Source organism: Cercospora beticola, chromosome 7 (assembly GCF_033473495.1).
Source record: "Cercospora beticola chromosome 7, complete sequence".
NCBI lineage: Eukaryota > Fungi > Ascomycota > Dothideomycetes > Mycosphaerellales > Mycosphaerellaceae > Cercospora > Cercospora beticola.
This window is the reverse complement of record NC_088941.1, coordinates 368,054-394,376: the sequence shown is the minus strand read 5'-3', so window position 1 is coordinate 394,376 and position 26,323 is coordinate 368,054. Positions and strand designations below refer to the sequence as shown.

Sequence of the window (26,323 nt, the reverse complement as noted above, 5' to 3'; positions counted from 1 at the left end):
GGGTGTTGTTGCCCTGCGCATCTGTCGCTGCATATGCCTCTATTGGCGGCACTTCCTTGGTAGAAAGCAAGAAGTGGTGGTGGGAGGAAAGCTTGGGCTGGTGCCAAGCTTGGGTGGCAAAAGATGTGGTACAGTGAGGATGTCATTCACCGGTCGTTCAATCATTTCGATCGTATATATCACTCGGTCTGTATGTACCCGGACCATAGTGGCATGCCACTTTGCCTTCTAACAACCTGTTGCTGTCATACCCACATTGACCAAACCTTCCTTGCCCAGAATTCGCTCCTCATCCGCATCTTCCTCCAAGATCTTCTCAATTGCTTTCGCATCTTTGATCCTGAAAAAGGCATGAACACCGTCTGCCAGCCTCTGCGTCACCCCACCAAGGTCCTCCTCGTCGATCGCGGCGAAGCACAATCGGAAATGCTTCCATCCTTTCTTCTCGGCGATCTCTTCTGTAGGAGAGAACATAGTTCCTGGAGCGGCTAGGACTTTGTATGGAGAAGTCGTCCAGAATATCCAGAGTGCTCTGCCCAATCGCTGAAGCTCGCCGCGCTTCTTGTATTCTCTGAACAGTGGATGTTCATCAAAGTGAATCTTGAGCCAGACAAACATGCCGCCAACAGGCCAATCGAATGAGTACAATTGTGTCCGTTCGACAACGCTCCACTCATCTTCGTCTTCATCGTCTTCGTGCTGTACAAGACTTGGTCGTCTGCCGGCCTTGACCTGATACTTGGTGGCATCGAGAATCTTGGACATGTTGTTCATTCGCCTCTCGTAGTTGCCACGCAGACCTTCCAGCCAGCGGACCCAGCCGTCGGCTTTCCAGCCCTCGCCGTCCTTAAGGCCGCCTTTACCGCCATCTTTCTTTGGCTTCTGCAAGCCGTCATGATCTGGGCCCAGGATGAGCTCGGAGATCATAGCTTGCACAAATCCCGAGGGCTGTTGTGTGCTGGTTTCTGTGATCCGCAGGATTCGCTCGATAAGAGCAGGCTGACCGGTGATCCACCCCAATCTACACCCAGGCGCAACAGTCTTGCTAAAGGTGTCTAGGCGAAGGACGCGGCCATCTGTATCGATGTTGATGAAGGATGGCACAAGCGAATCTAAGAAGGGATATCCGCTCGACTTCCAGCCATCTGGCACAGGCTCGGCATTTGCGAACATGGGCTGGTCTGGGTTGAACGAGGTATTGGAACTGTCGGCAGTGGTCGTCGTGTTGACAGTTGTTGCTGAAGGGAATTGCAGATACCAGTAAGGATCGTCCTCGATGATCAGAATGTCATACTCGCTGGCGATTGCGTACAGCTCGCGACGTCGCGCAAGCGAAAGGACGCCAGAAGTTGGATTCTGCCCCATACTGTGGCTTGTCAGCTGCAGGAATTGTGCGTAGCATCGTTGTACTCACGTAACAGTGTACAGCAGATGCGGCCTCTTCCCCTTCTTGTAATCCCAATTCTCTAGTACATCACGAAGGCCGCCTGGTCCTTCAGCCAGCAGACCTTCGTCATCAATTGCCACTGGCGTGACGGTCAAGCCTCTTGGCCCGGCACTTTGTATAGCATTCATGTATGCGAACTCTTCCACCAACAAGCCCTCACGATCTCTTGTCCAGTCCTTCTCCTCGCTCCATTCGTTCGTGAACGCCGAGAGTACTTTGGACCATCCATCTGTGTTGCCGCATGTCAAGACCACCTCCGGACCGCCTTTGTACGGGGTGTTTGGGTGCAGGTTCTGCTGCGTGAACTCGCGGATGAAGTAGTATAATGGCGGATAGCCTTGCGCTTGGCCGTATTGCAGCGCGGTGTTCAGGTCGATCTTTTTGACGGGATTGGGTTGCTGAGATTCGTGCGGCACCAGGATGGCATCTTGTGGTTGGTTCAGGGGGCTTTGTTTGGAGCGTGCCTTGTCCTTGTCATCCAAGGACAGGGCTGCGAGGGCTTCATCGTCGCCCGGGTTATCGACTGGTCGGTTCGGCGTTGGCTGCCAGCGATCTGGACGCGCGACTTTCGCCTCGAGAGTGTCGAAAGGAAAATAGTAATTATTTGGCAATCCGCCTGCGAGCTGGCCGATACCAGGAATTTGAAAGTATTTGTAGAATGCTTTGATAGCGCTGGCGTTGCGTTTCTTGGTGACTCTGCTGAGATGGTGGGACAGGTCTTTAGGTTCCGGCCGCGAATCCATGTTGCAGATGACAGGCACGCGACGTCTCGTGGTGGTCGGTGGCTGATCACAAAAGTCCAGGTCGTTTGTCAAGACAGAACAACGAAAGCAATTGTCGCATCAATGCTCCGTCCAACTATAGTCTTCCCCGCGCGGCTTATCAGTCGATGATCAGGTAATCAGGAAGCGCGAGTTGATATAAAGTCCGTCGACCGCTCGGTGTGGCGCTGGAGACGGGACGACGTGCAGCGAATCAGTTCGACAAAAGTGGGTCAAAAAGCGCGTCGACAGATGGCATTGAGCATCATAGACCACGTTCCTCTTTGTTGGCTTGGCGATGTCGACGTTCGCAGTAACGCAGTGATCTTAGAAGCAATTTCGTGAATAGGGAGTTGCGCAATGCTGAGAAGGCGCGTTTTTGCGAGTTCGTCTCTGCTCGATACATAAATTGCTGCGACTACGAATGGTGAGAGAGGGGCAAGACATGGCGTTATCGAGCACATCAACAGGCCCCTGTCCCGTTCGAAGAGATTCACATCCAAATGGGTCAAAAGGACGAGAGCATTTCTTCGACATGTCTTCTAATTGCCTGCCGCCTTCCTGCAGCCTACAAGTACTGCAGCGATAGCTCTCCACATCCGGCGACTTGGTTCGAACGAGGAAGACGACTCAATAACCGATAGCACGACTTCCCAGGTCAAGTACACGTGCAACAGCTTTCGTTATAAGCATCCGGTAGGGTGTTGATGTATTATCGTTGTGAATTGTGAAAACGGACATGGTTTGGGCCTTGCATTACTGAAGCGGACCTGCATCCGACAGCTCCAGCCGAACACGTGGAAGGATGGGTCTTGGTCGTTCCGAGCCCGGTGGGAGCAGTCGCCAATCGCTCTTACGCGCGTTGGTTGCTGTAGAATGCTTGGAACACAGTCGCATACCTCAGATCGTTATACAGACAACAGCAATATGATACGTTGATAGCAGTACCAGCATCAGGCAACTGCGACGAGGATACCGCCGCGGGGTTAGATCGGCGATAAGATGGCATCCAGATATGAGAGCAGTAGCACCGACGAGGAAGCTCACTTCTCGAGCTCCAGCAGCAACGGCTACACCACCCACAACGACATTCACACCGACCGCTACCGCGACTCTCCATCCGATACCGACGACGATGAGACGATTGGACCCGATGCGCCCCTCCGGCGACGCGCTCCGGCCGACGATTTCGATCCTTCACCTGCACGACCGAGACCATCATTGCAGAACAAGCTTGGAGATCGCATACCGAAGCCGCTGAAGAAAGCATGGGCGGCGACAGTGACGTGGGTCAAAGGCCCTGATCCGCCGAGGATATATACTATCAAACCGTTCTTTCCCAGTTTCCAGCATTTGCCCATCAACTTGCTGGACCGCTACACACCGAAGAGAATACATCGATTCTGGTTGCTAGTAGGCGCAATCGCTTCATGGCTCCTAGTGTTCTCTTTGCTGCTACATAGGTCAGCATTCGCTGCCCAAATTCCCGGTTACGGTACACCGATCAGATTGAGCTGCGCAGCAAGATATTGGGGAGACGACAATCGATGCGGACTCAATGGCAACCTTTGCAGGCCCTTCTCAAATGCGAGTCTCGCGTTCAGGTGTCCCGCGGATTGCCACAAGGTGTTGACACAAGGCCATGCCGTTGGTGATCAAATGGTTACTTACAAACCTTTGGTCATTGGCGGACCAAAAGAGGAGCAGACGGGGTTCGAAGATGGAATTGTGGATAACGCCATCTACCGCGGCGACAGCTTCATTTGCGCTTCTGCGGTGCACGCCGGTTTCATTCGCGACATCGAGGGCGGATGCGGTGTACTCACTTTGACTGGCGAGCAATCCATACTCCCTTCCGTGAATCGAAACAGCATTGAAAGTACTGGCTTTGCGAGCTATTTCCCGCACACATTCGGCTTCCTGTCTGGCACAAGGACGCAATGCAAGGATTTGCGCTGGCCAGCGCTAGCCCCCACTTTGATATTCACGATTCTGGTCTCGCTCTTCACGACAGACCCCGCTGTCCACTTCTGGAGCATATTTGTGGCTCTTTTCTTCCACGTTGCGTTGGTTTCTGACCCGCCTGCAAATACGACCTACTACGGTCTCCTCAGTATCGCATTTGGACGTTTCTTGCCCGCTTGCTTCTGTGCATATGTTACGTACAGATTTACGAGCAAGAGAAGCTTGACAGGACTGACAGCGCAGGTCGAAAAGACCATTCTTTGGCTAGGACCAGCTTGGGTGGGCAGTTTGAACAACTACACATTCGACAGGATCCCGATTCAACGATTGACCCCTCACGATCTCAAAGCACAGCCGGGAGCTGTGCCTGCTTTGATTACAATTGTTCTTGCTATATTCTTCATTGCTTTAGGACAAGCTTGGGCATTCCGCGTGGAAGGACGAATGCCGCGCTACCTAGCGATCTATGGATCCATGGTCGCGGCACTACTCATATTTCTGGCCATCCCAGGACTCAGTCTGCGAATTCACCACTACATTTTGGCACTTCTGTTACTGCCTGGAACAAGCTTCCAGAATCGCCCAAGTTTGATCTACCAAGGACTTCTCCTGGGTCTATTCATCAACGGAGTGGCAAGATGGGGTTTCGCGTCCATCGTGGAGCTGCCAGCAGAATTACTACAAGGTACTGCTCAACATTCTTTGCTCCCGGCCATCAGTGCATTGGCAATCGGAGCGAAGAATATCACCTTCAACATGGGCTCTCTTCCAATATTCGATGAAAAACTCGGTATCACTTATGATGGTGTCTCAGTCCTCGTCAACGACGTTGAGCGCTTCCGCGGATTTCGAGACGATTCATCGTATTGGGATGGTGATGGTCTAGTCGGAACTGGCAACTACACTTGGACATGGAAACGCCATCATCTGGGGAGAAGTGAGCCCGGAATGCTGCCTATCGCGTCAAGCTCTGATATCGATGATTTTGCGGAAGAAGGTGCTGGGATACGTGAGTCCGACTCGCAGAGCGCAGTTCCAGAATATTTCAGATTCGCATATATGTCTGGCAGCAGGACCGCCGACTTTACAAAAGCTGGAACCTGGACAGCAGATGGTGATTGGATACCCATGAAAGATGGCACGAGCGAGCCACAATAAAGCTCATTCGAAGCGAGCAATGTACGTTGTACGAGAATCACGGCAGAATCAAGATGAGATGATCTACGAGGCTCATGTCTTCGATGTACATACTGAACATACATACTATCGCACGACTTTCGACTCTGATTCCATCTCTTTCGAAAGCACACACCTAAGCACTAACCTCCGTCCTCAAGCCCCTCCTCCTCTTCCACCCCAACCCACACATCTCCCCTCCAACCCTCACCACCACGGCATCAAGCGTCCCCTCCTGCACCGCCATCCCCCTCGTCAAAGCATCCATGGCCGCTTTACTCAAGTTCATACCCTTCGCTGAGCGGTCAATTCCCAAAACATAAACTGTGTTCTCGCCATATGTGATTTGATAGCATTGTCCACAGAACTCGCTATTCCAGGCTTCGATATCGGCTGAACCGCCCATGAATGGAAATGTTGGAATTTCGGATTGGAAGTTCCAGTTTTGGGTCGTCATGAGGCCGTTTGGGCCTGTGGAGCAGGCGATTGCTGTTAGAGGGCCGGTGGGGTCGTCGTAGCCGGCGTCGTAGGTGATTAGGGTTGCGGTTGTGAGGGGTGTGGAGAAGAGGGAGAGGAGGAGGGTGGCTGGGAGGAGTTTCATCTTTGGTGTTTTGTGGGCGTGGAGGAGTTGTGGAATCTGTCTTTGAGAAAGGAGATCTGGTTTGGAAGGGAAGCTGTTGTTTGAAGATTAAGTCAAGAGGAGATGACAGAACCACGAGTGTAGTGAAGCATTTCTAACAATGTTGTAGGGCATCGTATACTTTACTGAAATGCAGGGTTGGAGTCTGTTCTCGTATCTCGCCTGCATCCGACTACTTGGAGACTTTCAGACAGACACATGGCTCTAGCGTTGGCAGATGAAATGTCTCTTGCTGCCGCTGAGCTGCTTGAGATATCAAGAACGTTTATGAGATGTAGGTAGTGAAATCCTCCCGAACGCTCAATTGCACATTGAATCGTACCTTTTCTCTAGAGCTATCCTACGTCTTGAGTGAGACGTGAACCACAAATATTTCCAGCTAGTCTCTAATCATCACATCAACACTTCAGAGGCTGACCCGCAGAACTCGTACAGTCTCTGCAGAAGATTTTATCCTCAAAGAACTCCCCTTTCGCGTCATTGCTCTCAGTATTGAAAGTGTAAATGAGATCTTTGTCTGGATTGTTCGAGGCCTCCGCTTGCTCTCTCGGATATTTATACTTGAAGACACTGACAAGCACTCCACCTTCTGTGATATCCGGGTTGTAAACAATGTCGAGTTCGACTTGCTTCTCTTCTGGTGTACATGGCACAACCCAAGTATTGTCTGCATATGGCTTGAGGTCCACTCCGGTACAGAAAGCGTCTTTCAATGGCTCCACGATATCGTCGTTGTCTTTGTCATCCCAGAAGTAGACGTCTAGGCGAACATCGCCGACTTGTCCGCCACTTGTCTTTTGTTTTTGGAGGTCGATGGCTTCTTCGGCGGAACTGGCTTTGTTGGCGCCTTCGTGGAGTGTGGCATTGAACCAGATGCAGCCCAGAGTGGAAGGAAGATATGCTGCTGCTGCCAGTATGGCGATGAAGGTCTTGGAGTGGCTCAGCATCTTGAGTTCAGTGAAGTGAATGTCGGTTTGAGTGTGACAATTGATGGTGCTTTGGCAGCTGTTTTTGACTTGAGAACTGACTTTCGGCTCTACTTGTCGCCAATAGTGATGGTCTTTATACTGCAATAGGCACTGGCATTTTCCGCTCACCTCCGGAGGATGGCTAGTCTAGCATGGCGGTACAAACATGCCTATCCCAACGTTACTTTATTGCAGTTGTCGCAACAATTGCCAAATTTGGTCGAGACGAGACCGTGCCCCTCAAGGGTAAGATCTTGGACCTGAGAACTGACTTTCGGCTCTACTTGTCGCCAATAGTGATGGTCTTTATACTGCAATAGGCACTGGCATTTTCCGCTCACCTCCGGAGGATGGCTAGTCTAGCATGGCGGTACAAACATGCCTATCCCAACGTTACTTTATTGCAGTTGTCGCAACAATTGCCAAATTTGGTCGAGACGAGACCGTGCCCCTCAAGGGTAAGATCTTGGACCTGAGAGCTGACCAGGTGTTTCCGCGGCACCGCAGCCGGATACAGCAGGTCCAGGAGCAGAGGACAACGACCTGGATGGAAGACCTGGATGCAACACGTGCGCCTTCATGGCCAAAGGTAGTTGCAGGACTGGTATGGTATCTGCAAGTCGCCGAGCTGTCCTCCGCTCTTCGAAGAAATGCATAACAGCTCTGGTGGCCGAGGAGTCACCTCCTTTCCAGATCCAGTGGCGTGAGAGCGAAGTTGGTGTTTCTGGCAGTCTGGCAGGCACACCGCTGTCGCTGCTCCAGGAGCAAGGCTTGGCGTGCGGGCCTGAGGTGTCTGGGCGTGAGATACTTGACAGCAGCTCTTGCAGTAGCCGAGCAATTCTAGAACTAACAACTAACATGTTCGTTACTAGTCTCTTCGGAGGAACCTAGGGCTATGCTTATACAGCAATGCCGATCTGTGAGTAGCAACCCGCGGCCGCTCACCCTGTCGCCTAGACTACTCCTCGTAAACCACATGATTGATCAAGCTCCCTAAACCATGGCTCATCACAATCCGCACATCGTCTCCATGACGCAGAAACACCGGAGGCTGACTGCTGACTCCTATCCCATGTGGTGTCCCAGTCATGATCACAGTACCTGCCTCGAGCGTGGTTCCCTGGCTCAAATGCGGAACGATCTCCGCGATGGAAAAGATCATGTCATCCGCTCTACTCTCCTGCATGACCTTTCCGTTGAGCACGGTCTTGAGCTCGATCACACTAGGATCCGGAATCTCTCTGGCAGAAACAAGACAAGGACCGATTGGTGCGAAGCCGTCAAAACCTTTGCCATACCCCCATTGCGTGTTGCCTCCTGCAAACTGCCATTTGCGAGCTGTCACATCGTTGGAGCATGTGTACCCTAGCACGTACTCCATGGCATTCTCAGCTGTCACATTGCGGCATGCTTGGCCAATGACCACTGCTAATTCAGCTTCGTAGTCTGCCTGCTCATCTGTAGCTTGTCGAGGAATAACGAGGTCCGCATTGGGACCATTAAGGCAATTCGCTGGCTTGAAGAAGACTGACGGATATGTTGGAACTTCCAACTTCATCTCGGCGGCATGATGACGATAATTGAGTCCAATGCAGCGAATTGTCCCAACTTCCTGGCGGGATACAGGCGGGAGAATGGTCTTGGTGGTGAGAGTATGCCCGGTTGGATGTATGTCGTCCTGTAAAGTGGATGACCCTGAATATGTCTTGACTTGTATTGTTTGATTGCTCGCCAAAGCAGCACCGACTACTCAGAGATTCAGCCCCGCACATTCTGCAAAAGCGCATCTAATTCTCACCATCAAGCTCAGGATCGACAGGTTCGCCGATATGCTCAAGCTCATCTTCTGCGGCGATAAATCGCACAAGTCGTTTCCACGAAGCCATATTCGGGACGAAGACGACGATCTTGTGCGTGTTGCCGAGAGAATGTATTGTATGTTACACAGCTATCTCATTCTGCGAACATGAGTTGACTATGCTCGCAGAAGTGGAGCTACTTTCTGCGTGGGCCGGCCATCGATTAGGCGAAGAAGTTGCCCGATCGGGCTGCAAAGAGCTCTTTGATGTGATGCCACGGAATGCGTGAAGATTGCGAACATCAAAATGATTCTCCACTCATAGAGGTACTTATCTCGAGGTCGGCCAATTCTTTGGCAGAAGCGTGCCCGATAGGCCTGAGCCTGCTATCACAAAGGCTTGGCACAAACATATGCTTTGCTTAAGTGATGGTCGCCACCAATGTGTCTGAGGAAGCAAGCGCCTAACTGCACACTCCCAAAAATGGACGGCCATGATGAAAAGCAAGCCATCGATGTCGAAACTACTGCTACAACATGCGAGACGACCATCGACCCGGCGGCTGAAAAGCGGCTCGTGAGGAAACTGGATCTGTGGCTCTCACCCATGATGGTGGTAGTGTTCCTAGTGGCCTACCTCGATCGAAGCAATATTGGTGAGCATGTAATCGCTCATGTCTCTGCATTTTGTTGACACGTATCACATAGGAAATGCTGCCATCGCCGGCATGAACGAAGACCTCAACTTAACCGGCTCCCAATTGAATGTCGCAGTCACAGTCTTCTACGGTACGAACGAGGCTCTCCACTCCGAATCCCTCAACTAACACAACGAGGCCAGTCACATACATAACCTTCGAAATCCCCTCCTCCCTAATCCTCAAAGCCGCTCGTCCCTCTCGCCTAATCCCAGCCTTCATAATCCTCTGGTCCCTCGTAGTAATCGGAAGCGCCTTCATGAAAAACTACGCCACACTCCTCGCCACCCGCCTCCTCCTCGGAGCCTTCGAATCAGGCCTCTTCCCCTGCCTAACAGTCTACCTCAGCACATTCTACAAACCTACGGAACAAGCCCAACGAGTCTCCTACCTCTTCGTAGCCTCAGCACTCTCGGGAGCATTCGGAGGTCTACTAGCTTATGGTCTGACCCGTCTGAATGGAGCTCTAGAAGGTTGGAGATGGCTTTTTCTGGTCGAAGGATTGATATCCGTGGCTGTGGGAATCGCATGTTTCTTGCTCTTGCCAGATAATTTCGAAAAAGCCTGGTGGCTCAACGAAAATGATAAAAAGTTGATGCGGATCCGGAATCGTCAAGCTGCGATTTATCAAGGCGAGAGCGAGACGTTCGATCGAGAAGAAGTTAAGCTCGCTTTCAAGGATGGGAAAGTCTGGTTGAGTGCTTTTTGCCAGTTTTGTGCGAATACTTGTTCTTTTGGTTTTAGGTAAAATCTCACTTGCACCTATCTCAACTGCGTACATTTGCTGACGACGATTCAAGTACTTTCCTCCCCACCATCATCCGCGGCTTCGGATTCAGCAGCGTCAAGACCCAACTCCTGACCGTCCCAGTCTATATCTGGGCCTCGGTCTTCTACTTAGCAATCGCCTTCTTCTCCGATCTTGCCCGCAGACGAGCTTTCTTCATGGTCCCACTGGCTTTGATCACAGCAATCGGCTACGCTATGATGCTCAGCGTGGACATGCATAGAACAGCAATTCTCTACTTCGCGACATTCGTTACCGCAACAGGGATTTACTGTTGTGTAGGACTGAACGTCACTTGGAACAGTAATAGTAATGCAGGATATTACAAGCGCGCCACTGCCATCGGTCTACAGCAAACTGTGGGCAACAGTGCAGGAATTCTGGCAGGACAGATCTACCGAATCACAGACTCTCGCGGGCGATATGTCATCGGACACGGGGTGAGCTTGGCCGCGATCGTCTGCGCTGCTTTAGGGTATTGCGGTATCTACCTTGTGCTAAAGTGTATCAACGAGAGGAGAGAGAACATGGATATCGTTGAGCAGCAGAAATTGATAGATGCTGGGGTGAAAGGGGATCGTCACCCACATTTTCGCTACACACTCTAGGTACGTACAGTAAAAAATCTTTTGAGGCGATGAAGCGGGGTACAATCGAGCTTCCAGCAAAGACTCTCAGTATGTAACATCGCCTCCAATACGGGAAGCTTAAACCAATCCTTCGTGGAGGAGGTCCATGGGGAAGAGGGAGAGAGCCTTGGCCAGGCGGCGACGGCCATGCCGCCGAATTGGCCTGCATCGTCTGCTTGTTTTGAAATCCTCACATCCGCTAACGGCTGCCACTGGTCGCTTGGAATTACGCGTGGCTCGGAGGTTAGCAATCTGAGGTCATCGAAGCTACCAACTGCTCGATCTGGGAACGCTGTGGAGGTTGCCAGCGCTTGGTGTGAGAGCATCTCGCCACGGCTCGCACGAGATCGCCAAGGGCCCGAAAAATCGGAGGTGTCTCCATCTCCGCGTTATACTGTGTAACGGCAGATCCCCAACGAGTGGGCCGCCGATCTTCGATGCGCATGTAAATCAATCATGTAAGAATCGTCCACGGCCTGTCTGCTTGTCGTACCCAGTGAAATGCTTCCAGCCATTGCCATAAGCGCTTCCATATCAAATCCTGCTGCGCGGCGCTGAATCAATGTAGTGTGTGTTGGCGTTGTGATTCAAGCCGCTGGGCGCCATCCAGGTGGGTTGGGTATCGGTCGACCAGCACCTTCGGCCTCATTCACTGCAGCACGTTTGGAATCTTTACGCATCTTCATCTCCGCTCGTTCGAAAATTTCGTGCGTGTGGTCCCAAACGATCTTCTCCATGCCCATCTCGCGATGCTTTGACAGCACCGATTCATCTCCAGTAGATTTCCCGTCCCAGTCAAGTAAGTAGGCACCACCGCCCGGCTGTCCGTTCACTGCGCGCATAGCAGATAAACCTTCTGGAATAGGTATGCCAGCTCCTCCGTTCCGCGACGGGTAGCATTGACTTGTGATTTGGAACAAATGTCGCTCTCCAGATTCTTGTACGTTCAATATCCAGGGAGTCATGACTGCGTACATGACTTTGACGGCAAGTCGAACCGGTCCACTAAGTTCATTGGCGATTCCTGTCTTGACGGTTCCTGGATACGAGTGACTGAAAGATGTCCCGGGATAACGCTCTGCTAGTCCAGCGATGAAAAAGTCCGTCATGACGACACAGTGAGCCAGGCATGCGTGTAAAGTGAAATTGTGCTTCAGCTCGAGATCATCCACTCGCACGTCACCTTCGGATCCTGCAGCGAGCACAGAAATGACACGCGATAGTTCGCCTTCGTTGGAGGCCTTTTCCAAGCTTGGCATCATTTTCTCGATACATCTCATGCGCGCGTAGTAATTGACTGCCATCTTTCGATCGATGCCGTCGGGAGTCTCTGTTCGTCCTCGGAGAGTCATGTAACCAGCAGTCAGGAATAAACAGTGAATCTTGGGCTCCCGTTGGCGGAGTTCCGCACATAGCTCGTCAACATTTTTCAGCGCGCTGATGTCTCGCTGGATGAAAATAGCTTTGCCTTGGGGATTGATCTCATGTAGCTCATCGCAGATGCGTTTGCCACGTTCTTCGCTCCTGCATTTGGTGATCAGCGATCAGTGTCGAGAAGGCAGGGACTAGCAAAACGCTCACCTGCCGATAATGTAGGCCTTGGGACTCGTAGTGCGAAGGAACAACTCCTTAGCGGTGCTCTCTCCGATGCCTCCCGTCCCGCCTACAAAGATTGCGACCAGGCCCACGAGAGATTTGCACTTGGCATTGGATTCGCGTACTGTGTCGATGCGCACCATTTCAATGTTCGCGCCTGGAGAGTCTCAGTAAACGCGCAAAAATTCAGTGAGCGCAGTGACGGTGCGAAGACGTACCATACAAAAGGGACTCCATCAGAGAAGTGGCAGCGTGCATGTAGAGTGCTGCAGCGTCGACCCGCTTTCGGTAAAGTCGGGGTCTGACAAGGATGTTGAGGCAACGTGGATGACTGGCACTGAGGTCGTTTTGTTGATGTTATCGCCGCTTCACTTGGCTGATCATATCTTCGATGTCGCTGTGCTTCCAGTCGCTTCCGTCTGCGTCGGAGTGGCAATGGCGAACGTACCAGGGAAGGTGCCTAGAACGCGTCCGTCGAGAAGGCGCCGGCTCTCTGAGCATCTAGAATTCAGCCCGATGCGCCTGCTAGATTTGTTACAACAAGTTGCATGCTGGAAGGAGAGCCGTAGAAAGGGAGAGCGGACAGCATGCGCCACATATGTATTGGACTATGGCGCAAAGAATAGACTCGAAGCCAGCGATGGCGATGAATGCCGTGAAGACACGACTGCCAGGGCTTCGGTTCCTCAAGCCGGCCATATAGTAACAATTTCTGTGCCAGTGCTAGCCATATTATGGCGACTCACACGAGGATCCGGGCGTATATCCCTGCTTCCACCTAGCTGTCGCGGGCATAGTCAGAGCAAATCGTGCATGAAGAAGTGCATTTTGACGACGCCATGTGCGTCATGCCGACTTTTGGAGCACGCGGAGTAGGGCTCTCGCACCGATAAAGTGTGCCCCGTACGCGTTCCCCCCGCAGCACCAGGATAGCAGCACGATCGAGTGCGGTACAAGCTATATGTGGCACAGATAGGCACAGGCTTAGCGTTGTCCGTGAAAACGGCGAGCCGACACTGGTGCTCGCTGGAAGAGGGGTTTTTGCATTAGCTGGATGAGGATGCACACGATTTGATCACGAGTAATGAAGCTTCGCAATGCTACAGATTCTCACACGCTCAGTAGCAGGACATTTGCGGCTGTCGAAACCATCTGACCTGGCCTGGATAAGTATATGCCAGAACTTTTTCTGGGTCTGCAGCAAGGCAACATGGCAAGACGGCAGCAGTTGGAAAAGCCATAGTACTCCCCGGTTCAGCCGGACCCAATGCATATTCTAAATCTATTACATCTATCGCTCTTTCAGTTTTCTCGTAGCAAGAGCAGCCATGACTGAGCTCATGCTGCCAATAAACAGGCACACACCAATACCACTCAACCCTTCGGTAGAATGCACATCATCTGGATGTGCATCTTTGGCAAGTTCGGGACTTTTCCCCGGCTCTAGGATCCTGAATACGACAAAGCTGATGAACGTGCCTACGAATTGTGGAATCGTCGTGTAAATGTTCAGGATTCCAAGGTATATCCCACTGAGTTCCCCACTCTGTGAATGTGCTCCAGATTGGGAGGGCCGTCGGAGAAGCGAAGGCTCGTCCATTTCGAAGTCATTGGATGAGCGGCGACTGTTAGGTGTGCGTGTTCCTTTGGGACCACTTGTAGGAAGTGTGCTACCCAGTCTGTTGATCTCGACTCCGATCAAGGTAGCACTTGCAAACCCAGCGATAGCACTCGGGATACCAGCAGCTGCCATTAGGAAGGTAGCGAAGCGGACGGACTTGACCACTGGCGCGAATACCAGACAACTGGTAAACATTGCACATCCAAAGGTCCAGACGTCCAGGAGATGAGGCTTGATGAATGGCACTTTGGCGACCGCCTCAAGGCCCTTTGGTGGTCGTGGAGTGAAGGAGTGTGCTTTCTCGTCGTCACCGGGACTTGTCACGAGCGTCGGCAATATGATTGCCGTGACGAATCCGATCGTTGAGTGAATGATGAGCGCTGTGCTTCCCGCTCGCCCAACCTGGCTCAACGCGTCCGTTGATGATGGAGGAATGCCATCGAGACCGTGCCGCAGATAGATCTCTCCCACCCATGTACTGCCGTAGAACTAGAATCATCAGCGAATGTCAGATCTTGAGGAAGTATCATACCCACCATGAGGGGGAACCAGCCGATCCAAGACCAGAATTGCACATTGCAGATGTACTGAATGCGCTGCGGGACGTGCAGAGCTCGACTGTAAATTTGCTTGATGATAGCAAGCAAGCTTTGGTCGCTGTCCGTTGCACTCCTTGGATCTACAACCAGAACCTTCTCCGTCACAGCCCAGCAATTCACGCTGAAAGTGAACACCATCATGAAAGCCGCAAACGCGCAGACCTTCTTAAATTGAGTGTCCCCAAGCATGGGAGGAAGCCAGTAGTTGAGATCCAGAGCTCCAAACCCAAACACCAGAATATGCCCCAGCCCCACCATTCGTGTTATCCATGCTCCGCCTGTTTGCTGTTTCTCCACCGGCAAGGCATCGACCACGAGTGCCCGACACGTAGCTTGTGCGATGTTGATCACAAAGTCGAGAACATAAATATCGAAGATCGCAAGCCTGATCGTCAAAGCTCTCCTCTGTCCATATATCAGCTCTCATACCCTTTCCCTTGTCTTCAACCAAAACGTACTCTTTCCACAATCTCAGCCCCAGTACCAGGCACAAACCACTCCACAATCTCAATCGCCCATCCCAAAATCAACAAGCAGACCGCAACAGCGACTGTCCCTCCAATCATGAATGGTCTCCGTCTCCCATATTTACTCGTGCTCTTATCACTGATCATGCCAATGATCGGCTGCATGATCAATCCCGAAAGTGGTCCGGCAACCCACACCAGACTCATCGCTCCCTTCGACAACCCCAAAGCGAGAAGGTAAGGTGTAGCATAAGTCTGTTCCGTTCCCCAGCAGAATTGCAATCCTATCAGCGAGAAAGTGAGGAGGAACATGCGCATCGATTCGCTTCCGCCGCGGATACGTGGTTGACCCGTCCACGTTGTGGGCGAGTCGCCGTAAGCCATTGTGTGAAGGTGGCCTCACTGGCGGGGCGGGGGACGAGGTGGTGGAGTGACCCTATGTCTTTTTGTGTTGTTGTGAAGACTTGCTCCTCCTGATTATAATTCGGGGTCGTTTCTGCGCCAGCCAGAAATATCACAGGCGTCAGCAGGAAACCCTGCTGGCGGCAGTGCTAGGTAAATCACATCCGTGCAATGCTTGTTTGAAGCCCGACGCCCGCGACCGCGTAGAGCGTGCTGAAGCTATGGGGTCTGCACAAAGGCGTTCGGCAGAGTGAAAGGAGAAGTAGTGAGAGTGAAGTCGTTTGGAACAGATGGACAAGTTGTAGCTGCCATTGGAAGCTGTTAAGGTTGGCGGAAGAGTGCATGCTGCAGCCGCAACAAGCAGGGGTCTGGTTAAACGATCAAGCTGGAAATCAGGTAACCTGGCACGTGCTCCAGTCTTGTGCCAAAGGTTCAATAGGCAGCAGGAGATAACAGCAATTGATTATTGTGTAAGACGTCGTAGGTACGTTAGGCATGAGGCGAGTCGTCAAATTATATCCACCGCTCTATACAAATCCGCATCCCTTGGGTATCATCCAATGTTTCCTCCTCGACTGTAAAGTCTGGTTGCCCTCTTTCAGTGTATTCAAGCCTGTGTAGACACATGTCTAGGGTCCTCTATATAGGGGAGAGTCTGTCAAAAAGCTGGACAAGCACCCTCCCAACCATGGTAGCTGCGGCTATCGGCATGAAGATGGACACGAACTCGACCGGATTCCTCAGCTGCACCGATGTGTTGATGTATGGAGTTTTCGAAGCTTTCAAAGAGTCGCGCTCGAATTTGACCGCAGCTGAGTCGGCTCGGAATTTTCCTGTCTTCGCGAAGACTTCCATTAGTTCGTCCTTCTCCCGCCACCGCGCTACGATCCACTCGTAGAACGCATCCTTGTCGTCCAGCGGTAGGTCCAAAATCTTGAATCGTCTCCAGTGCATGTTCACGCTCTTAGGCGTGCGTCCTTGGAAATACGTGGATCGCAATGTGAAGATCTCTGCTCCGTACCGACCAGCGGGAACGCCTTCATATCCTATTGTGCAGTCGTACAGGTAGTCCACGCTTCCCTTCAACTCTTGCAAGCTGAACTGAAGCCCGGTGCTCCTTGGCAAGAGCTGATGCTTTAACTTTTCCTGTCCGGACTTTTCTGCGAACTTCTCGGACTGTGATCGCGTGTTCGCAGACAGATTGGTGCCTTCAGGGAAGATCAGCAACCACATAGGATCCAGCTGCGCCTTTCCAGATTGTCCACTCATCGGTCCCGAATGCCGAGTCTTGAGCTTCTGTAGTCTATACCTCATTCTCTCTTGATCTGTAGCCCATTTTCGTGCCATGAAGATGAACCCGTAGAGCTGCATAGCTGGCCCTATCATGGGCACCCACTTGAGAGAGTCCTTCAAGATGATATAAATGTGTCCATGCATTGGCATCGCATTCGCATATGCGATCCACCACAGATATAGCCAATCCGTATACAGTTGATGGTTCGCCATCAACACCGCTCTATCGCCAAAGTTCGTTTGTACCATTCCGTGCGCATCCTGGAACAATAACCCTTCAACGCTCTTATCTCCAGAAATGCGAACGACGGTCGGACTCCACCACTGGGTCATTGTGGTTATGAGCAGGCCGAAAAATTGCTTCGTCAAAGCCATATAGGCATAGAACCAATCCTTGCTTATGAAGTAGAGCGGAAGTCCCAGGAGCTGCGTCCCGTGAATAGCGAGACACGATCCAAAGAAGTAGATGCCGAAGCCCACAATGCGCAGAATCTGCATGAGCGCGCCATGCTTAAGAGGCGGAATAACGTGGAAATCGGATGCGCTGGTGTTGCCATTCAAGAGGGCATGCTCGGTCGACTGCGCTGCAGCCTTGCGCTGCTTGAGTTCGCTCATGGCCGCGGGCGGGGTGGGTAGGATGTGCGGAATGATCGGCTTCTGCTCTCGAAGCAGGCAGGTCGAGGTGGTGTGTTAGATATTCTTTTTCCCAGCGTCCCCGCTGTGTAGATAGTAGCTAGGTCATGTCTCGTGAATGAATCAGGCGACAGAGTGAGTCGTCTGAAGTAGTTTAGCACGTGGAGCTTTGTAGTCCAGAATGGAACGCACCTGTCAGCAACAGCAAAGCAAACAATGACGCCTTCCTCGGCTGGCGCCGCGGGCATTCACATGCCCACTGGTCTCCACGCCCGAGCTTGCGAAATGACTAAGGAGAGTGACTGATCTCAGCTAGGGAGAGTGACCTGAATCAATTCGCATCAATTCTGAATCAAAGCCGTAAAGCACTTCCTTTCGAGGTGCACTGCCGCCTCTCTCGCTCTCGCGCCTTCGGCTCGAGCTCGTTCGTCGCCTAATAGAAATAATACTATCCTTTTAAGGGGCCTATGCCTCACGCGCTCGGGTATCGTACGTCGTCGCTATTGCTCGCAGGCTCGCAGCTCCGAGTACTCACTTCGCTCGCAAGCTCGCCTCGCTTGTCCGAAGTACATTTTGAAGAGCGTCGCCAAAACGCCGTGAAAGTGCCTTCAAAGTGTGGGGTAGTCACTCTCCGCAGCTGGAATCAGTCACTCTCCTTAGTCATTTCGCGAGCTTGCTGTGGATGAAACAAACATCAACTTCACCCATCCTCGTCGCCAAGCCATCGCCGTCACTCTTTTACGAAACGTGTCAGACTGTGATTGTGGCATCGACGATGGGAGCATGAGAGCATTTCTACGATGTTGGCGAAGCATTCGAGCGCCAACACGATGTTTCACCACTTCTGCAGCTCGACACGAGGTCCGAAGCATCGCTGAACTCCCGGATCGCCTACATCCTCGTTACCAGGAGATCAAGAGTCACGACCTGTTGGCGCTACGATGGCCGGTGCCACCTCGCAATGTTCTCATTGTCCGGAAAGATGAAAGCTCAGAGTGTCACGATGCCGCGATTGAATATGCGAACCATATTCACGAAGTCTATCCTGGAACCTCTGTCATTTTCGAACCATATCTGGCCCATGAAGTGGACAAGCAGCTGAACTTTCCAATCTATGCCGCAAATGGAGAAGGTAATTCTGCGTACGAGAAGAAGGTTGACCTTACCTCTACCTTTGGCGGAGACGGCACGATCTTACATGCAGCCTCTCTCTTCGCCACAGCCAAAAGCGTGCCACCAGTGCTCTCATTCAGTATGGGCACATTGGGCTTTCTGGGCGAATGGAAGTTTGCAGAGTACAAACGCGCTTTTCGAGAAATGTACATGTCGGGTTCGCCCTCGACTGTGCCTCCCAAGAGCACAGACGAGCCAGAGCTCAAGGAGAGATCTGATGCGTGGACCGAAGCACGTGGCAAATCGATGGGCGAGTCTCGAAGCGCACGTATACTGTTACGGAACAGACTTCGCATTGGAATCTTCAGTTCTGAGGGCGAGCGACTTCCTCATGAGCCACCCTTTGCTCATGCGGACAGCAAATGCGATGACATTTTTGCGCTGAACGAGGTGCTGCTGCATCGTGGCGCTCTACCACACTTGGCTCATATCACGATATTGATCGGCTCTCCTCCACATCAGAAGACATTGACGACCGCCATCGCGGATGGATTCTTAGTCTCGACACCTACAGGATCTACAGCCTACAGCTTGTCAAGTGGCGGCTCTATCGTTCACCCTCTGGTATCCTCCATTCTGCTGACGCCTATCTGTCCGAGGTCTCTTTCATTTCGACCTCTTGTGCTTCCGGCGAACACGCCAATCACACTTCGCATCGAAAAGCAGAACCGCGGCAAAGAAATTGAAGTCTCTGTTGACGGTGTAAGACGACAAGAAGGTCTGAGAGCAGGCATGGAGGTGAGAGTCGTTGGCGAGGAAGTGCGCTCGCCAGGAGCTCCAGGAGCAAGAGACTGGCTCCGAGGAGTGCCTAGTATTGTGCGCTCAGGTGGTGCCGCTGATGGGCAAGATCACTGGGTTGGCGGTCTGAACTCGCTGCTGAAGTTTAATTATCCTTTTGGAGAGCACGGCTAGAGTAAATGTATAGAGAAGAGGCATCGTAGCCAGATCTTGTGTTGCGAACATCGCGCTCATCATCTTATCATTATTCCAAGTCTGTGATAAAGCGTTGCCAATGGCAAGGTATTGACATAACTCTACTTCTCAGCCCCATAGGACTAAGGCTTGGCTTAGGCTTCGCATGGCGATACTTCCGGTTGCTGTATTCAGATGACTCATGAGGAAGGACTTGTGTGTCTCGGCGGTGCTTGTATCCTAGTCAGCAGAAATGAGAGCGGCTTGGAAGCGCCCAAAGCGGTGTGCGAAATTACATCTCGCCTACCTGTAACATCAAGAGAGCACCACTACAGGCAGCAATCATTACATGATGCTGACCAGAGGCTCGACTGCCAAGTGACCGAACCACCGAAAGAATAAGTGCTTACATATGGCGCAAACATGTGTTCATTTCATCCTTCAAATGCCGTCGTTGAACATGCGGTATGGTTCGAGCAATGCAGTAGCGGCACTCTGTCCGCGGCTGTCTCAGTAGATGAATGGCTGTGAGGCGATCGATGGAAAAATAATGCTGACTCGGTCTAACCAGATCACGCTGTTATTCCTGGTACATGGACCGTTGTTGTGGCTGTGTCGTGAACGGGCGGGCTCGTCCGCTCCATGATCCTTGCACTTTGAGACGCCTGCGAGATGAGCTCAAGATATCCGGCGAACGCATTTTCGAGACTATGGCTCTGGGCGCTCAACGGTTCTGTACTTGTGGTTCAAATGTTGCGAAACGGCGGAAACTCCGCTACCATGCAGCGCGCATCTTCGACGTTGGCTATAGAACAGCCGGTGCCCGAGACATTGAGCACCGGCTGAGACTTTGTGCGAGATCCGTGCCGGTTTGTCGTGAGCTGTAGCGAACTACAGGAATGACATGGTGCACGAGCTGCTCCAGATAAGGATTTTTGATCATGAAGGGGGAGCGTAACGTATACGCAAAGCCGCGTGGAAGCGATTCCGACATGGGAGGCGAACTTCACAATACGAGCATCGACTGCAGGCTCCCGACAGGCAGGAGTCTCGTATTTCGGCGCTGCTGTGGCTGCTGTGTGCTTCTCGCTGATCGGTCGTCAGAAGTGGGATCCCAACAGATAGCGGCATGAGGCGTGCAAGTTGGTGGTGCAGGCTTTCTGCGCTCGAACTTGGTTTTGCGCATTGCTCGAGACGGCTTGGTCGGGAGCACTTCGCGCCTAAAGGTCGAGGTGCGTAATGAATCCTGGGACATGATGCCAATGCCGTGCCGTCGCCGCAGCCGGCGTATGAAGGCCAGGCGGGCTACAGAGGGCGCGCCTCGTGTATATCGTATGTTTCATGCAGCATGTCTTCGAGCAACGGCGGCGGTGGCGAGGGTGAGATGTGTGGTCAGCAACCATGCGCGAAGAAGCAGCTGAGATGCGAAAGTGGAAGTTGAGCACCGGGATGTGAGGTGTTTGCATATAATAGAGTTGCCGCTATTGTCTGCCCGCCAGCTGCAACAAAAGCTTCTGTTGCCAGGTGTTGGCTGGAACGCGTCATTTGTTGGCAGCGGAGCGGAGGGGGAGGAGTCGCTTGCAGGCTGGCGCGGGTGGAAATCACGCAGGAGGGCGGGGGCAGTGGGCAGGTCATCATGGTGGTGCTGGTGGTGTCCCAAGCGAAAGGCAGATCGGCGTCTGCTTCTCTGCCCGCGATGTCATTTGGTCGCACTCGAAACACCAGCGTAGCCCAGGCGTTCCACGCGCCATTCGTCATGGATGCATCCCGGTCACTGCACAGCCCAACTGCCGCAACAGCTCCTAGCTAAAATAACATTAACGTTGTGTGCACATTTGCGGTGGCCGCCCATGTGCCAGACACCCCCTTGGCCGCCGTTCCATTGCACTGCACCATCCTGGGCGTCGGCGTGGCTAGTCAGCAGCTGGCCCGCTCTTCACGTTCCTCCCAATGCTCATCTTCTCCGGTGAACAACGACGAAGCGTGCGAGCGCTTGGGGTAGTTGGGTGCGGGCGCCTGCAGAATCCGACCATTATATTCACTTCATCTATATTGTCCCGGCTGTGGCGCGCGGGGGTGTGAGCACTTGCGGGCAAACGGCCGCTCACCACGCGCGGGTTGGAGCTATAGCTGGACGACGTTGGTCTTATACCGCCCAGCCAATCTCCGTACGACGACATCGTCAGCGCTACGGCCTGCAGCGGGAGAGTCAGCAACTCCAGGAGCATGTCGGCGGCTGCCAGGGATGGCAGAGAGTCTTCGAAAAGAAGGAGCATACTGTCGCTCGCCGGTCTGCGCTCCAGCGCCGACCTCCACGACGATGGCGGCCGAGATGTCAAGAAGCCAAAGACACTGAGCAAGAAGCCGAAGCATGCGCGAGGGCCGAGTCAGTTGGGGCATCTGAACTATTCCGTGGTGGCCGACGAAGACCGGACGAATACGCCACTAGCAGACCAGTCGCGATCGCAATCCAGACGACCCTCGATCACCATGAGAGCCTCCAAGCGGCCACCCTCAGTGTTCGAGTCGCTAAAGACGAGCTTGACGAGAGGGAGCACTGAGGACTTGTCCAGCTTTGCTCAGAACTATACCAGTGCCGAACCGCCTTCGACCACCTCCTCTAAAGCGCCTTCGCTGGTGTTCGATCATACGCTCGATAGCATCGGAAATGCTTCACCGGGTGCCTCCAAACATGTGCTGCTGCACGGCGAAGTCCAAACGAGCGCTGGCATGTTCAGAAAGAAGAAGGAATACCTCGTGCTCACTGAGTATGCTATATTACGGTACAAAACGCAGGCGAAGGCTGCGGAGCACTTCAGGACAATACCTAGTGGGAGCAATCGCAGTCCCATGCAGAAACATGCGTCAATGCCGTCCGCGGGTTCACACAGTGATCTTCAATCGATGTCGGACTCTTCCGGCGACAAGGATGGCCGAGTACTATTGCGGCAGATTGTAGCTACGCATAAGCTGGACGATGGGAAACCATACTTTGCGCTGGAAGTGGCTTACTTGGACGAGGATTCTGGTTCTGCGTCAGTCATGACGCTTCAGTTCGCACATCCAGAGGAGCGAGATGGCTGGCTGGTACGAATACGAAGCGTTGCGAGCGAATTGCGGTCCAAGGAGTCGACCTTGATCTCGCCTCGAAGCCTTGAACATGCCGCGCGAATTGTGGAACGAGAACATGACTACGACCCTACGAATTGTGCAATCTACAAGGTCGTGCAGAGACAGCCGGCAGTCAAGTCAGGGAGCAAATCATCATCGGATGACTTGACGAAAGTCTCATCTACGGTGTGCTTCCTGGCGATTGGTGTGCACAAAGTACATCTAATCGCGCTTGCCAAACCCCCATCAAGGACTGCCAGCCCGCTCATTGCTCCCAATCACTCGCAGGCTTCGTTTGGGATTCTGACCTTGATTGGAGTTAAAGTCAGTAGCGATGATGACACTTTCGAGCTCGTGTTCCGACAGCCGATGCAAAAGCCTCGCGTGCTATGCCTTGCTTCAGCTTCGTCCTTCGAGATCGCTGCAAGATTACACTGGTCCGAGAACTTCCTGCGACCGGAGTGCGGCTATCGACTGTTTAGGTTCAAAGTGCCTGTCGAGGTCGATGATCTGCTCCTGCCGCCAGCGGCCGCGGATGTTGAGGAACACAACTGTCTGGACCGCACTTTGATCGCATACTGTGTAGCGTATGGCGTAAACCCCTCGAATATCCGGTATACAATCAACTACAGCTGCGAAGATGCTCCGCGGTTCGAACTTCTCGCTCCTGCAGATCTGCGTCGACCGAGTTATGGCCCTCTTGAACTCTTGGCCATCATGCGTGCTGTTCGCTACAATGAATCTTTTGGCAGCATCTCGTTCGCTGGAATCAATCTAGACTCGCTGAACGGCCTGCATGACAATTATGGCAACGAGCACGTCTGCACACGGACTAAGCGAGGTACTCCCATCAGGCTCAGTGCAGACGAGCTCAGTCGGTCGTCATTGCTTGTGCAAGAGGTTCGCGCAATTGCCGCGACCAGCAAAAAGCTGCGACGCATGGATTTCTCTGGTTGCGTTACAGTCAAACACGCCGACACCACACCTACGAATGAGGAGGCTCCTCGACACCCTGACATAGGTAGTGGTGTGGTTGAGGCTCTGTTTCCACTATGCAAACATCAGACCACCAACGTGGACTGGATTTGTCTCAATGGCATAGAACTGAGTGAGACTGATCAGGACTATTTGGTTGGTGCCGCCGTGGATAAGTCGTGTCATTTTCGTGCCATCGAGCTCAATCGATGTGGGCTGAACGATCGTAGCTTGGGACTGATTCTTGATGCCCTCCGTGCGCAAGAGAACACATTGGAGTCACTCGAGATCGCTGGTAACAGCGCCCGATTGAGTCCTTCCGCCTTCGACAGCCAGCTGGGGATGTTTGCTTTCATTCGAAAATTGAACCTCTCCAACGTCTCCAGGACGTCCGGTAGCGAGGCATTCATACAAGCAGAGACGCTGCTTATGTGGCGTCTCCAGGAACTGCGTCTCACTGGCACAACTCTGAATGCGAACACCATCGATGCAATTTCCACGTATCTTGCTCATCCTCAGTCAGCTAGCTTGCACGAATTATACCTCGACAACACATACCTCACAGGCGGTGACGTAGCAACCCTCCTTCATAGCATGTCGTGGGAGAACGCTGCGCCACGGGACATGCACCTCGACATCAGCCAGTGCGTAGTGAGCAAAGGTCTTGAAAAGGTCACTCAAGCCATCTCCAACAGCCTCACGCCATCGCACCTGAGTATGCGCTCGATCGAGTACAAAGAGGAGTCGCAGTTCAGGAAAATACTGAAAGCGCTCACTGTAAACAAAAGCATTCGATGCCTCGACATTTCTCAGACAGGTCTTCCAGGAGACGCAAGCGACGATACATGCGCTGCCATTGCGAAGCTGCTGGCCAAGAACGAAACGATCATAGAGCTCGACATATCTGGGGATGACTCCCGCTTGGCAACTTCCAAGTTTGGGCCTGGCATCAATGAAGCACTGAAGGGACTCAAGGATAATACGTCTCTGCAGGTTTTCAAAGTGGAAAAGCAGAAGCTCGGCATAAGAGGCGCGAGTACTCTCGCTGAAGTGCTACGGCTGAATCGCACTCTTCTGGAGCTCCATTGCGATAACAACGAAATCCCTCTGCATGGTCTTACTGATCTGGTCAATGCATTGACTGATAATACAGTACTCGTCTTCTTGCCAGCTATGAACGACGGACGAGCGGCGGCATTCAAGGCAGCGGAAGCAACAATGAGGACAATGTCTGAACTCGATCCGCCTCGAACATCGCTCAGTAGCGGGAAAGCTCCTGTAGGACACTCTTCCCCAGTGAAAAAAGGCTTAGCGAGCATGCGTAAGACGACTTCACGGGCAGCATCGAGCTATACACCTTCGTTCCCAGCACTTGCTTCATACGGACGATCAACGCCTCTACACGAGACGCGTAATGTCTCTCCACTATCGCTCAATCTACCACCCAGCAAAAAAGCCAGCCACAGCCCCTCAGGCAGCTCACACAGCCACGCGGCATCCTTCACAATCCAAGACGTACAAACCACACACCGTCTCCTCACAGAACAATGGGATCGCCAATGCTACCGCCTCGAACAATATCTCCATCGAAACTGGTGTCTCCTCAACAACGTCCCCGTCAAAATGGAAATCGAAGACGAAAAATTCGAACGACCGGGTTCGGTAGGCAGTATTGGGAAAATGCTCGAGCAAGTCAAAATTGATACTACACCGAAAGCAGATTTGGATACTGGAAGAGTGGGGTATTTCGATTCTCCGCAGGATGAACATCCTACGGAACCGATTGAATTTCCTACGCCGAGACAACAACCGCATGCTGCGTCGAGGAGTGGTGCGCCGCAGATTTCGCCGATTGATGAGAGTAAGCATGGGATGAGTTTTAGGCAGTTTTTGCTTGATGGTGCTGGAGCTGGAAGTCCGCCGACGAGTTCGAATTTGAATCCTGGGAGAGGGAGTGCGGAGAGTCAGACCAGGTCGATGGGTAATGATGTGCGAACGTTGAGGATTGATACGGCGGTTGGGAATGATGGGGGAAGGACGCCGACGTAGGACGCACAGAGGATTTGGGTCTCGCTCGGGTCACGCTTGGTTTTTTATTGCCACGGGAAAGAAAGCGAGCGTCTTTGGCTTCTCATCTTCGTTTTGACCGGTTTGGAGTATCCGTCGAGAGATCTTCTCTTGGCGGAGCTTGATTTCATCTTTGGAAGCGGCTACGTTCACACACAAAAGAAGAGAGAGATTCTTGCTGTCGTTTCTTTTGCATTGGGAATTGGTTGGCAGTGGTGTACAAGTTCTTGGTATTTTGGTGTTCAGCAGGCCGGCCGATTAATTGGTCGATGGGAGGAGGGATGGAAGGGGGCAACACTTTTTTGGGCGCTAATCCTTGGTGGGTTTGGATTGTTGTTTTGTACATATATCACGCTTAGAGCGATCGAACGCAAAAGACGACAGTGTGATTGTTATGGTGGGAGATGAGAGAGGAAAGAGGGAAGCAAGAGTAAAGTTAAAAGTAAGAGTGAATGCAATCAATGTGACGGCGATGAGTGAGTCGTGGGTTTTGTGCTGTATTCCTGTCGGCAATCTCATCTTTATCTATCCTATCCTCGAATGTCTTTGTGTAGGCAGGTTGTGATGGCGCTGCATGCACATGGTCGTGGGTAAGGAGTGATGTT

The 26,323-nt window shown here is 52.4% G+C and overlaps 11 protein-coding genes across 11 annotated transcripts; 4 read left to right on the top strand and 7 right to left on the bottom strand.

The window, feature by feature from the left end:
- Positions 1-228: 228 nt before the first annotated feature.
- RHO25_010417 (uncharacterized protein) lies at positions 229-2,190 on the bottom strand (the record flags this gene model as incomplete). The annotated part of the gene is made up of 2 exons (XM_023602671.2): positions 229-1,366; positions 1,415-2,190. 2 exons carry the CDS (start codon positions 2,188-2,190, stop codon positions 229-231), a joined length of 1,914 nt encoding a protein of 637 aa, XP_023450965.1.
- A 1,020-nt stretch (positions 2,191-3,210) lies between these two features.
- On the top strand, positions 3,211-5,331 carry RHO25_010416 (uncharacterized protein; the record flags this gene model as incomplete). The annotated part of the gene is made up of 1 exon (XM_023602672.2): positions 3,211-5,331. The coding sequence occupies one exon, from the start codon at positions 3,211-3,213 to the stop codon at positions 5,329-5,331; it is 2,121 nt and encodes a 706-aa protein (XP_023451459.1).
- A 154-nt stretch (positions 5,332-5,485) lies between these two features.
- RHO25_010415 (uncharacterized protein) lies at positions 5,486-5,950 on the bottom strand (the record flags this gene model as incomplete). Its single annotated transcript, XM_023602673.1, has 1 exon — positions 5,486-5,950. One exon carries the CDS (start codon positions 5,948-5,950, stop codon positions 5,486-5,488), a length of 465 nt encoding a protein of 154 aa, XP_023451458.1.
- A 437-nt stretch (positions 5,951-6,387) lies between these two features.
- On the bottom strand, positions 6,388-6,936 carry RHO25_010414 (uncharacterized protein; the record flags this gene model as incomplete). Its single annotated transcript, XM_023602674.2, has 1 exon — positions 6,388-6,936. One exon carries the CDS (start codon positions 6,934-6,936, stop codon positions 6,388-6,390), a length of 549 nt encoding a protein of 182 aa, XP_023451461.1.
- Positions 6,937-7,915: 979 nt separating this feature from the next.
- On the bottom strand, positions 7,916-8,843 carry RHO25_010413 (uncharacterized protein; the record flags this gene model as incomplete). The annotated part of the gene is made up of 2 exons (XM_023602676.2): positions 7,916-8,703; positions 8,756-8,843. 2 exons carry the CDS (start codon positions 8,841-8,843, stop codon positions 7,916-7,918), a joined length of 876 nt encoding a protein of 291 aa, XP_023451463.2.
- A 396-nt stretch (positions 8,844-9,239) lies between these two features.
- RHO25_010412 (uncharacterized protein) lies at positions 9,240-10,848 on the top strand (the record flags this gene model as incomplete). The annotated part of the gene is made up of 4 exons (XM_023602677.1): positions 9,240-9,411; positions 9,464-9,544; positions 9,597-10,197; positions 10,254-10,848. 4 exons carry the CDS (start codon positions 9,240-9,242, stop codon positions 10,846-10,848), a joined length of 1,449 nt encoding a protein of 482 aa, XP_023451462.1.
- Positions 10,849-11,456: 608 nt separating this feature from the next.
- Positions 11,457-12,723, bottom strand: RHO25_010411 (uncharacterized protein; the record flags this gene model as incomplete). Its single annotated transcript, XM_023602678.2, has 3 exons — positions 11,457-12,393; positions 12,451-12,622; positions 12,684-12,723. The coding sequence occupies 3 exons, from the start codon at positions 12,721-12,723 to the stop codon at positions 11,457-11,459; spliced, it is 1,149 nt and encodes a 382-aa protein (XP_023451465.1).
- Positions 12,724-13,756: 1,033 nt separating this feature from the next.
- On the bottom strand, positions 13,757-15,536 carry RHO25_010410 (uncharacterized protein; the record flags this gene model as incomplete). The annotated part of the gene is made up of 3 exons (XM_023602679.2): positions 13,757-14,575; positions 14,623-15,090; positions 15,144-15,536. The coding sequence occupies 3 exons, from the start codon at positions 15,534-15,536 to the stop codon at positions 13,757-13,759; spliced, it is 1,680 nt and encodes a 559-aa protein (XP_023451464.1).
- Positions 15,537-16,193: 657 nt separating this feature from the next.
- Positions 16,194-17,462, bottom strand: RHO25_010409 (uncharacterized protein; the record flags this gene model as incomplete). Its single annotated transcript, XM_023602680.2, has 1 exon — positions 16,194-17,462. One exon carries the CDS (start codon positions 17,460-17,462, stop codon positions 16,194-16,196), a length of 1,269 nt encoding a protein of 422 aa, XP_023451467.1.
- Positions 17,463-18,263: 801 nt separating this feature from the next.
- On the top strand, positions 18,264-19,565 carry RHO25_010408 (uncharacterized protein; the record flags this gene model as incomplete). The annotated part of the gene is made up of 1 exon (XM_023602681.2): positions 18,264-19,565. The coding sequence occupies one exon, from the start codon at positions 18,264-18,266 to the stop codon at positions 19,563-19,565; it is 1,302 nt and encodes a 433-aa protein (XP_023451466.1).
- Positions 19,566-21,791: 2,226 nt separating this feature from the next.
- RHO25_010407 (uncharacterized protein) lies at positions 21,792-25,700 on the top strand (the record flags this gene model as incomplete). Its single annotated transcript, XM_023602682.2, has 1 exon — positions 21,792-25,700. The coding sequence occupies one exon, from the start codon at positions 21,792-21,794 to the stop codon at positions 25,698-25,700; it is 3,909 nt and encodes a 1,302-aa protein (XP_023450595.1).
- Positions 25,701-26,323: the final 623 nt, after the last annotated feature.